The sequence below is a fragment of the Cyphellophora europaea genome, assembly GCF_000365145.1.
Source record: "Cyphellophora europaea CBS 101466 unplaced genomic scaffold supercont1.3, whole genome shotgun sequence".
NCBI lineage: Eukaryota > Fungi > Ascomycota > Eurotiomycetes > Chaetothyriales > Cyphellophoraceae > Cyphellophora > Cyphellophora europaea.
In genome coordinates this window covers 2,910,776-2,922,409 of record NW_008481809.1, presented here as the reverse complement: position 1 = coordinate 2,922,409, position 11,634 = coordinate 2,910,776, and the positions used below count along the sequence as shown (strand labels likewise).

Genomic DNA, 11,634 nt, shown 5'->3' with positions numbered 1-11,634 from the left:
ATGGCCCCATGCAGCCCTGGGCTGGGGTGGCTCTGGCAGTTCAGAGCGCCTTCCATTGAGGTCGCAAGGCAAGATAGGATAGGAGCAGGCATTGCACTGATATCAGTGGATGCACCATCGGGAGGCTACCGATATTGACACGTCAACCTTGCACGGGTCGTAATGGTTGGGTCGATCATGCAATAGCCGGCATTCGACACACAGCCATAGCAGGGTACTTTGGATTGAGACCTGCCGGCGGCTGCCGAAGATATCAGCGGCAAGCGTTCGATGGGAAGTGTGAGGCTGATCAGTGAGTGCTTGACGGGACCAAGCTGGATGTCAAAACCGAGCGCGTCGGCTTGCGGCAGGTCGCCCGGCACCCGAACCAATCATCGCGTAGAGTCCGACTCCACTTGTTCGGGGCCAGACCAGGTCACCACCTTCAACTTCTCCCGTCTCGAAACTTGAACTCATCTACATACATTCGACCCACGCAATTCCGTCGTCAAGGCAGCCGGATGAAAGTCCGTTTCTCTCGCTCTCATTTTGGTTGCCGCACATGCCGAGTCCGCAGGGTGAAATGCGACGAAGCTCAGCCATCGTGTGGCCAATGCCAAAGTACCGGCCGGACATGCGATGGTCCGTCTCTGAACATCAGACCCTATAATCGTCAAGGTCCGACCATATTGTTAACGCCAGCCACGAAGCCCCGCCTCAGCTCCCACCAAATCCACAGCTTCACCTATTATCTGCACCACGCAGGCCCGGGGCTAGGTAGCTCGCTCGACAGCGACCTGTGGGGCCGCCTCCTTCCCCAAATCAGCCAATCCAATCAAGCAATTCGCCTTGCGCTCCTCTCGATAAGCACTTTGTATGAAAACCCCGTGAACGGTGTGCAGCAGGATGTGTCGTCCTTAGCCAACGAAGGCCACCGAAGGGCCACGGAATGGTACCAACAGAGCATCTCTGCCGCTCTCGGATCTCAAGCTTCCGAGGAGGAGCTTGAGATGCAGCTGGTCAGCTGTCTCTTGTTCATGTGCATCGAGACGCAGCAACTCAATGTGCTCAATGCCATGAAACTGCTCGAGATGGGCTATGGCTTGTTGGCGAGGTACATGAGTTTGCAGGCTGAGAAAGGGCGGAGCCCGCCTACATGGATGGTCTCATACGTATATCCTTTGTTTCTCCGCCAAAGGACACTGATCGGAGTGTCACGCTATCTCCTGCCCACGCACTTGTACGCCGTCGTGGCTCAACTCATGCCTCCAGAAGACGCCACGATGAATTCGTTGGCCGATGCCCGCAATCAGATTTACGCCATCATGTACCTCGCAGCCCAGGTCACCAGTACCGCCGAGCAACCATACCGTGAGACACGGGAACCGACCACATCTCAGCATATCTTCAATAGATTGGAGCAATGGCACGCCAAGGTCACAGAACTAAGGGCACGCAGCTCCTTCTCCCAGGGAGACGAGGCAGCATACCACGTCTTGATGACCGCCTACTGGATGTCACTCATCTGCGTAACTCGATGTCTGTCCTTTTACCCTTCTGAGTCTCGAAGACCGCATCCCTCCCTTATGGCCAGCGAAGAGTATCGCCGAACTTTCTGGACCGTCTTGTACCACGTCGAGCAAGCGCTGAACCACTCGCCCTACATCCCGCCATCCTCTCCCAAATCGTGGAAGACGCCCTCACCCCACGCTTCACCCACGCCCCCACCACCCGCCAGAAAACCCTTCAATCTCGACGTCGGCACCATCGGCGCCTTGCACTTCGTCGCCGACAACTGCCGCGTCCCCGAGATCCGCCGAAAGGTCATCGCGCTGCTGCACCGAGATGCCCTCCAAGAAAATCTGTTTGATTCACAGCAGATGGTGGAGAAGGTCAAGCAGTGGATGCTGGACGAGGAGCGTGGCTGGGGTTGCTGTGCCGATGGTACAACTTGGTTCAGGGAGCCTGCTGATCCGTCCTCGCAAGGGGCTGAAGTAGTATTTGGTACTGGTATCGAGCTCCTGGCGCCGAACGATCCCTTGGTGCTCGCGGGCCGGGAATGAGTGTCCAGACACGATGTGCGCGAATGCGCTTGGTATGAATTCTATAACGGTATTTCAACACCCGACTCTCGAAGTCTTGAGCTCTTGTCGTTCAAACCTGGTGTGGAGCCCGAAGCCACTTTTCACTCCTCCAAACCCCGGCGCAACATCAGTCCTCATACTTGCCGCTGAGCCCCCACCAAAAGTCACACTGCCTCTCCGCCCACTCATCCTTCCTACAAACCGCCAGCTCACCCACATTGCCGCCACCCGCCCTCTCGTCATTGCCCAAGCCAAACACCATCGTCTCCCCGCCACTCTCCCGCCACTCCCTCCACCTCGGCCTCTCCGCCACCACCTCCAACCCCCGATTCGGATCCCCATGCACGATGAACCCGCTCACATAGCCATGAAACCAGCGCGCCAGCGTCTCCTGACTCTCCGATACCGCGCGCACCTCCGGATCCATGGTCTCATACCACATCTGGTCCCCATGATTCGCGCCGCCCAAGACACTCGCATTCACCGCCCAGTGATACAGCCAGACATCCCCCTTTGCGAGCCTCGCCGTCTGCCGCACGGGACACACGTACGCGTACTGCCCGTACGCGGCCTCGACGCGGCGGTACTGCGCGCCGCGGCCCTCGCGCCACTCGACATACTGCTCGGGCGGGTACAGCAATCCCACGGGCTCCGTGACGTGCGGCAGTAAGGTGCGGAAGAAGTCGTCGAACTCGGTGGCCGACGACATGGTTTTGGGCACGTACATGGTGCCCTCGTTGTGCACGAAGCCGGTGAGGATGGGGATGTGGGCTGGCCAGGGCTGCTCGAGGGAGCGGCCGGGGACGAGGTCGCCGTCGATGACAGGCTGCCAGGCCCAGCGGACGGAGGGGTTGGAGGCGTCGAAGACCGTGGTGGAGGCGGTGGTGATGGCGGAGGAGGGTAAGGCGCGCAGGCAGGGCAGGTCGGTGCAGTTAGTGAGGGAGAGGAAGTGTTGGAACTGGGATTCGTGGAGGGCCGAGTTGTAGGGGTGCAGGGCGCGGGAGGTGGGGCCGCCGGATTCCATGACGGCTTTGTGGAAGGTGGCTTTCTGGTTGAGGAGGTGGTGGCCGATCGAGTGGGCGCCGGCGGAGAGGCCGATGATGGTGACGTCGTTGGGGCTGCCGCCGAAGGAGGCGATGTTCGTTTGCACCCAGTCTAGGAGGAGGGTTTGGTCGCGGAGACCGAGGTTGAGGAGGCCTTCTTTGGCTGTCATGGCGGAGTTCAAGAAGCCGAGGGCGCCGATGCGGTAGTTGAAGGAGACGCCGATGAAGGGCTCGGCGTGCGAGACCATGCTGGCCGTGTCGTGCATCTTGGCCGTGCCACGGTTGAAGGCGCCGCCATGGAAACTGGATTGTGGTCAGAACTTGAGTCGGGATAAGGGGGCTGCACAGAGGGAGCTGTGAGTGCGAAGTTCCTGAGACACAAGAACCAGATATTACAGAAGAGCTACTTCATTTGTCGCAATTCAGGGCTTCCAGAGACTTACTAGACGGCAACGGGCAAGTTGGTGAGATTGCCCATGGGTCGAAAGACGTTTACCGTCAAGCAGTCCTCGCTGCTCGCTGCTGTCCCAGGGACAACGAGGAGCTGTTTGCCCGGGCATCTGGGCCCATAGTCGAGAGCGTTGATGGTGGCATTGGAGTCTGGCACAGGCTGTGCGCGGGCGAAGCGTAGTGGCCCCACGGGTGGTAGAGCGTATGGTATACCCCGAAAAGCCTCGACGGGCTTGCCAAAATCAGAACGCTCGAGAACGACTCCTCGAACTGTACCTTGAGGCAATACGACGGTGGGATTCAGCGTGGGGGAGGCTGCTGGATAGAAGAGATAGCCAAGGACTACCACAACGGCCGCCAGCAACAGGCTCAACGGTCCAGTGGCTGACTTGGTCGACTTGGACGACATGATGTTGGCCTTGGCGGCTTTGAACGGCTTCCAGGTCTAGAAGGCGAGGTTCTGCACCCTTATCATATCAGTGTGTTACATTTCATGCACGCCTGTTCTTGGGAAGTCTTGCGGGCATCGGCCCCAGCACCGACCGCGGGGTTATGCGGATTAGGCGATATAATTACTCCGTTCAGCCGTTGCGTTTCGACCTTCCACTCCTTCATGATCGACGGGCATGGGCGCATATCTGCGAAGATCATATGCGGCTACCTTGCTGCTTAGCACGGGTGGCCGAACCTTCTGGCGTCCCAAGCCTCTTGGTAAAGCATCTGGAAACATGATTGTAGCACTCTATACCCTCTTCGGATTATCAGTTGGGGGACACGGCTCGCGTGTTGATATCAACGCGGACTTGTCCTCAACGGCCTGAGCAGTCGGCATCTCAGGGCACATGCCCGGGAGTCGGTCTTGCACTCCGTCTTGAGTATGCGCGGCAGCTCCTTGAGTTGCTATAATAGACCTGCTCTAGGCCTTGAAAATGACCCAGCAGATACACCCTGAACATTTTCACCAACGCCCTCAACCATGGATGAGAAAAAGGATCTCGAGAAGGTAGCCAGTGTCAACGAGGAGCCTCTCAAGGGCGACATCGAGGACATTGGCCCTCGAGAGGATCTCGACGAGGCGGGTATCTTCCTCCGTGAACACAACTTTACCCAGTCCTACCTAGCGGAGCTACTCGAAGACAAGGCACTCAATAAGAGAATCGTGAGGAAGGTCGACCTTACTCTGATGCCTCTTCTCTGCCTCACCTACTTCCTCCAATTTATTGACAAACAAGGGCTGTCCTACGCCGCTGTGTTCGATTTGTTCGAGGACACGGGTATCACGTCCTACCAGTACTCGTGGCTCGCCAGTATCTTCTACTTCGCGTACCTCTTTGCAGAATGGCCTTCCAGCTACCTGGCTCAGCACTTTCCAACCGCAAAGGTCATCAGTGCCTTTGTGCTGACCTGGGGCTCCATCATGCTTCTCACGGCAGCCTGCTCAAACTTCACCGGTATGGCTATCTGCCGCTTCCTGCTTGGATGCTTCGAGAGCGTCATCACACCAGCATTCATGTTGATCGTTTCACAATGGTATGTTAGACGCCAGCAGCCTGCCCGTGCCGGCCTCTTCTACTGTTTCAACGGTTTCGGCAACATGATAGGTGGCATTCTCTTCTATGCTGTCGGGTATGAGAAGAACTTCCCCGTCTGGAAGGTCATCTACCTTCTCTGTGGAGGTATGACTGTGGTCTGGGGTGTTGTTCTCTGGTTCCACCTCCCCGACAACATCATGTCAGCGCGCAAGTTCACTCCGGAGGAGAAAGCCCTCCTCATCGCCCGATCCCAGACCAACCGTACCGGCGTCTACAACCGCAAGATCAAATGGGGCCAGATCTTCGAGGCCTTGACCGACGTGCAAGTCTGGATTCTCTTCCTCTTCACCCTCCTCAACGAAACCATCAACGGCGGCATCGCCAACTTCGGCAAGTTGATCGTCAAGGGCGTTGCTGGCGGCGATCCCTTGCTCGCCACCGCATACGGCATTCCGCAGGGTGCATTCCAGGTCTTTTGGGTCTTCACCGGTCCGTTCATCGCCAGTCGCTTCAAGAACATTCGCACCGTTATCATGGCTGTGTACATTCTGCCAACCATTGCCGGCGCAATCATCATGTGGAAGCTGCCGCGCTCCAACACCGTGGGTTGCCTGCTGGCATACTACATTGTCGGCGCATACGTCGCGTCGCTGGTCCTTGCCCTGCAGCTGCCCGCTACTAATGTAGGTGGGTACACCAAGCGCGTGACCGCCACAGCCTTCGTCTTCCTCGCTTACTGCATCGGCAACATCATCGGTCCACACGCTTTCCTGGCACACGAAGCGCCCATCTACCAGACAGGGTGCAAGGTCATCTTGTCGTGCGCGGCAGGTCAGATAGCGTTGGCACTATGCTTGAGGATGTTGTTGATCTGGAGGAACAAGAAGCGAAACCAGGCGGCCGCCGCGGCCGGGATTGATCCAGGGGCTGTGGAGACCGAGGAGGAGGCGTTGGAGGATTTGACTGATAAGCAGAACCCGAAGTTCAGGTACTCGTACTGAGATGGCGTGGGATCATGCAGGCATGTCGTTGCACCGTTGGCAGAGTGCGAGGAACACGATCTAGTCGCAGGTGGGGAGTCTGCCCCAAGAGTGATCTAGGAGCCGGAGGAGGGGATGTAGCCAGTGGAATCACTTGGACTCCGCACCAACATGTCTTCCTACTTGTACTTTCCGGTGGCCATATTCTAGCCCTGTGAGCCGTCTGACGTGCCTGATGCAGTCGTAAGGAAGCGTGGTTGCCCGTGACTGCCTCAGCCTTGCTCCTCTTAGATCAGCTTAGTGCAGCCCTGTCCAGGGGGGTCTGCCAAGCATTCGGCGGCAACTGCAACACCTCCGTCTGCACTCTTTTCCACCCTCTCTACTCCCCACCATCCGGTAGTCGCAAGACTTTGCTTTACGCCTTCATGACCGCAGATCTGCTGCACCTGGGCTCATTAGCTGTGGTGTGATGACTGTGTGCACTACTAACAGTGGACTGATGCGGGCCAGAACCACACCTCTAATGTTCGAAACCGTTTACGGAGTAGTGTAAACAGCTTGAAGGCGCCCGCCCTCAGCATGGGTTTCAGGTCCCACGGAAAGGGCATGTTGAAACCCTAAGCGTTTGTCTCTCAAATCGATCTGATCCCGCTACAGCAGATGCATCTTCTCTTTCTCTCCTCACCTCATCTTGACGATCGAGTGCTTACAGTCCAGTTCACTTCTAATTCTGTGCCGGTCACAATCTTTTATTCAATATACGTTCTTTAAAGTATGGCGTTTTCCAGGTCGACCGTCTTCGTCGCTTTCACTCTTCTCACCAGCATTGCTTCCGCTGTCAACATTAAAATCATCGCCCAGCAAGCCTTTGGCAATCCCGATCCTTTCGAATTTTCTCCCAACGAGATCAACGCCGCAATAGGCGACATACTCGAATTCCACTTTGTCGGCCCCGCCAATGGTGTACTAGGAAGCAACATGAGTGTCGCTCAGGGTGTCTTTGGTGACCCGTGCAAGCCGGCCGCAGGTGGTTTCTGGTCTGGCTTCATGGGTGTCAACGCAACCTCCGCGGAAGCAGACATGGTGTTTAATGTCGAGGTTAACTCGACCGACCCCATCGCCTTCTACTGCGCCCAGGGACCTCACTGCGCCCGAGGCATGCACGGAGTCGTCAATGGAGCCGGCGACCAAACTCTACGATCGTATCGCAACAGCATTGATGTAAACTTCGATGCCACTATCCCGACTGAGGAGCCTGGCTTCGGTGGAGAGCTGGTCGCAAACAACGTGTCAAATATCATCCCAGCTGTTGATCCGAATGCCGCAGGCTCAATTCAGGTTTCACTCATCGCGACCTGTGCTGCGGTGGCTCTTACGTTATTCGTATAAACACCCGCTGTACCAAGGTACAGAGGCGGCCGCAACGTACGACGAGAGCTTACGAGATGGACAACCGGAAGACGCCAGCCTTCCGACTGCCTGCAGGCCGGGCACAGTTGTTAATGAGGCGCAATGAGTTTGATGTGGAGAGCGTCGGCTGTCGACGTAAATAGTTGAGATGAGAAAGACCAATGACCGGCCACCCTGTCTCCGGGGAAGCAAGTTTACAGAAAATGATACCCTGGGCCAACGTTGATGGTTCGGCCGTGCCCGCAGACATCCCCAATTTTCATGCTCTTACTCAGTCTTCGGCACTCTATGCTTTTCCCTCTCGGTAACACTCCCGAGAAGGCCCACTAGATCTGAACCGCTGCAGAATTGATTGTTTCAACGATTTCAGATCTGCCTCCTGACCCTTCGATCAGTTCATGACGCCCACACAGCACAGCAGTAGACGAAGCTAGAGGCCCTGGACGATCTGAAACCCGTTTCGCATCATACCCGCCACTTGGGGGAGAAGACGGGGGGGGGAGAGGGAAGATCTCTGAAGGACAGAACGGATCGGCCCTTGTGAGATCAAACCACTTTGTATAAGTAGTGGCGTGCTCAACGGGACAATACTGCCGGCAAACTGCGTACCCTTGAGCTTTTCAACGACGTACAAAGCTGACGGTGTACCTAGAGGTACCGGGTAATGCACCCAAAACTACTACTGCCATGTACCGAAGCTCGCATCCGCCAAGCGGGCCATACAGAGCCAATGAGATCTGCGCTTTGCAGGCAGTGAAAAGCGCGCAGTACACATACCGGCGAAGCCTAGATAGTAAAGGGGTCGGGCCATGTGCAAGTGGCATTCTCTTGGACGAATGGTCACACGTGTACAACAAGCATGACCGAAGAAGGGTTCGGCCTATTGTACACCGAGATAGGAGCAGGAGCAGGAGCCCGCCAGGGCAACGCACGTCACGGCCAATTTCTCATGGCGGCGGTGCTGAGCGCAGGTGGGACGGTGGGGGAACGGCGGGGGCTGGTCCCCGACGCCCACATCGGAGTGTTTGGTAATCACTAAACGGGTACAACACAGAAACGCAAGAATAGTCAATATGAAACAAATTGTAGCTGATTCCACACAATCTCATTATTCAATGTACATGATCTGGGCCTCTGATGCAGCACTGTCGTGACGGCCCCGGAGTAGAAAGCAGTCAACCCACAGCGCCGGTGCTGCATCGACCCAGGCCCCACGCATGATAAGGATTTTTCTCGTTTCTTTTTCATTTCAAGCGCACAAGCCCGCTTAGCCAAAGAGAGCACCGCCGAGTCTGACACGGACGGACTTGACCTGGGTGTAGTTGGACAGCGCATACTTGCCCAGCTCGCGGCCAATACCGGACTCCTTGAAGCCACCAAAAGGAACCTGGTAAGAGAGCATGTTGTAGCAGTTGACCCAGACGGTGCCGGCCTTGAGAGCGTTGGAGACACGGATAGCGGTGTTGAGGTTAGTGGTGTGCACAGCAGCGGCGAGACCGTAGGTTGTCTCGTTGCCGGCCTTGATGACCTCATCCTCGGTCTCGAATTTCGAGATGGAGCAGACGGGGCCGAAGATCTCTTCTTGCATGATCTTCATGTCCTCTGACACACCAGAGAAGATAGTAGGTTGGATGAAGTAACCTTCCTTGCCATGGCGATCGCCACCAGTCTCAACCTTGGCACCAGCATCCTTGCCAGCCTGGATGTAGTTCATGATGCGGTCAAACTGCAACTTGCTGACCTGAGGACCCTGGAAGGTGTCGCTGGCGAATGGGTCACCAACAACGTTCTTTGCGGTGCGGCCCTTGAAGGCCTCGATAAACTTGTCGTAGATGCCAGACTGGACGTAAATGCGAGAGCCGGCACAGCAGCACTGGCCGTGGTTGAAGAAAATACCAAAGTTCACCCACGAGATGGCATCCTCGATGTTGGCATCGTTGAAGACAATGTTGGGGCTCTTGCCGCCCAGCTCAAGAGTGACCTTCTTGAGGTTGGACTTGGCAGCAGCCTGGAGGATAGCACGGCCAGTGACAGTCGAGCCGGTGAAAGCAACCTTGTCAATGTCCATGTGGGAAGCGATAGCAGCACCGGCAGTCTTGCCGAAGCCGGAGATGATATTGACGACACCAGCGGGAATGCCAGCCTTCTCAACGAGAGTAGCAGCATACAGACCGGAGAGAGGTGTCTGTTCAGCAGTCTTCAAGATAACAGTGTTGCCGGTGGCGAGAGCGGGACCAATCTTCCAAGCCCACATGAGGAGAGGGAAGTTCCAGGGAATGATCTGACCGCAAACACCTACGGGCTCGTGGCGGGTGTAGTTGAAGGTCTCGTGGTCAGTGTCAATGGTCTTGCCGTGAATCTTGTCAGCCCAGCCACCGTAGTAGCGCAAGCAGCCTGAGGATAACCCGACATCGACCTTGGCCATCGAGAGGGCCTTGCCGTTGTCGAGGGACTCAATGGCGGCGAGGGTATCAATATGTTCATCGAGAAGGTCGGCGAGCTTGGTAAGCATTTGGCCACGGGCCGAAGGCGTGGTTTCTCTCCACACGCCGTTTAGGGCTTTGCGGGCAGCCTTGACGGCAATGTCGACATCTAATGCGGAGGTCAGCGGCAGGTCACCGATAGACGGCGTGGAGGGGACTCACCATCGGGGCCAGCCTCATGGACGGCAACAATGGGCTTCTCATTCGTGGGGTTGATGGTCTCGAAGGTCTTGCCCTCCTTGCCCTTCACCCACTTGCCATCGATGTAGAGGCCGAGGGGCTGCTCGTAGGTGATTGAGGGGGTCTCGATCTTTTGGGTGAGAGACATGATTGCGTTTTGCTGGGTATCAAAGTAAAATAAAGGACTTTTTCAGTTATGGCGATTGGGTATGACTGGAGATAGATTGCGAATATCAGAGCCAGCTGGTAATGTAGGAGAAGGAAACGACTTCTTTGCGCGAGCCGAGGGGTAAGAGCTTTATTTGAAATTCACTGCCTACAGGGCGCGGGGAAGAGTCGAAAAGGCAGTTGCAGTGACGAAAACGAGCGCACCGCGCCCGCGACCGCAGCTTCGCTTTCCTATAGCCCGAAGCTTGAGATTGCATATCCTGACCACTCGACCCTGGCCAGCTAGCTTCTATTGGGCAGACAACCCCGCAGTCGACTTCATCGGTGCAAGGGCTCGAGGGTGCTACACGAACGATAGGCCGGCTTTTGGTGGATATGACATTTTCTAGCCTCCACCACCGACCTTTGAGGCTTACGGTTGCCCCAACCACGGCATAGTGGCAAGACTTTAAAGAGGGGTGCGGAGGGGTGCAGATGGTTTCGGACGGGGTCTCAGAGCACATTGCAATGGATCTAGGCCATGAGGAAGAGGATACCGCGCGCGCTTGCGGCCGCTTCTCCGGTACAAGCTCATCGAAAATCAATCGCTACGGATAGGCGGAGCAATCATGTTTGTGCGATTTCGGGAACCATTGACCTCGTGTCAGCCCGGGATTCAGATCACTAGGCGGTTTGATCTCCGAATTCATATCCTCAGAGCTCGGTTTTGTAAGCACCTCTGGTGCCTGAGCGGATGATTCAAGTTTACTGATCTCAACACTCCGCTGCTTTAGCGGCGTTTCGTCTTGCAGTTCCGGACTCGCGCCAGCGGCCTAACAGAAGAGCAGTCGCCAACGCGCGTAGCTAGCTTGAACTGTGGACCCGAGTCAGCTGTCAAGAGTCAGTTCTCACTATGCAGTCAGACGCTTGGATCTCTGTAGAGCGGGTGCTGGAATGCACAACACGGGCGGCGCGCCTGGTGGAGCTGATGATGTTTATGGCGGGGGAACAGTGAGGGGCTGTCAGTACAAACTTTTGCCTCGGACCGGAACTAGAGCTCCGTGAGGATTAACGTACGACTGCGGAAATTCGCGGAACTGGCGTCAACTTTTGTCTTTGTATATTGCAGATAGCAAAATTTGCCACTATTCTGTCACGGAAAAACCAAGGAGATCGCTCTGACATCGTTTCGTCGCTTCACACTCCCCTTGACTTGCGTGTCTTACCCGGAATTCTGGCTTGTTGTTCTACTCGTGCATGTAAATCACGATGCTAGGCGGCACTAAGTCATGGCCCGCACCCCTGAGGGCAGCAATGTCGCAAGGATCGGGCCAGCCAGAGTTGGC

At 56.2% G+C, this 11,634-nt stretch overlaps 5 protein-coding genes across 5 annotated transcripts; 3 read left to right on the top strand and 2 right to left on the bottom strand.

The window, feature by feature from the left end:
* Positions 1–500: 500 nt before the first annotated feature.
* On the top strand, positions 501–2,042 carry HMPREF1541_04026 (uncharacterized protein; the record flags this gene model as incomplete). The annotated part of the gene is made up of 1 exon (XM_008718374.1): positions 501–2,042. The coding sequence occupies one exon, from the start codon at positions 501–503 to the stop codon at positions 2,040–2,042; it is 1,542 nt and encodes a 513-aa protein (XP_008716596.1).
* A 148-nt stretch (positions 2,043–2,190) lies between these two features.
* HMPREF1541_04025 (uncharacterized protein) lies at positions 2,191–3,965 on the bottom strand (the record flags this gene model as incomplete). The annotated part of the gene is made up of 2 exons (XM_008718373.1): positions 2,191–3,409; positions 3,550–3,965. 2 exons carry the CDS (start codon positions 3,963–3,965, stop codon positions 2,191–2,193), a joined length of 1,635 nt encoding a protein of 544 aa, XP_008716595.1.
* Positions 3,966–4,532: 567 nt separating this feature from the next.
* HMPREF1541_04024 (uncharacterized protein) lies at positions 4,533–6,089 on the top strand (the record flags this gene model as incomplete). The annotated part of the gene is made up of 1 exon (XM_008718372.1): positions 4,533–6,089. The coding sequence occupies one exon, from the start codon at positions 4,533–4,535 to the stop codon at positions 6,087–6,089; it is 1,557 nt and encodes a 518-aa protein (XP_008716594.1).
* A 753-nt stretch (positions 6,090–6,842) lies between these two features.
* On the top strand, positions 6,843–7,457 carry HMPREF1541_04023 (uncharacterized protein; the record flags this gene model as incomplete). Its single annotated transcript, XM_008718371.1, has 1 exon — positions 6,843–7,457. The coding sequence occupies one exon, from the start codon at positions 6,843–6,845 to the stop codon at positions 7,455–7,457; it is 615 nt and encodes a 204-aa protein (XP_008716593.1).
* A 1,288-nt stretch (positions 7,458–8,745) lies between these two features.
* Positions 8,746–10,289, bottom strand: HMPREF1541_04022 (aldehyde dehydrogenase; the record flags this gene model as incomplete). The annotated part of the gene is made up of 2 exons (XM_008718370.1): positions 8,746–10,070; positions 10,124–10,289. 2 exons carry the CDS (start codon positions 10,287–10,289, stop codon positions 8,746–8,748), a joined length of 1,491 nt encoding a protein of 496 aa, XP_008716592.1.
* Positions 10,290–11,634: the final 1,345 nt, after the last annotated feature.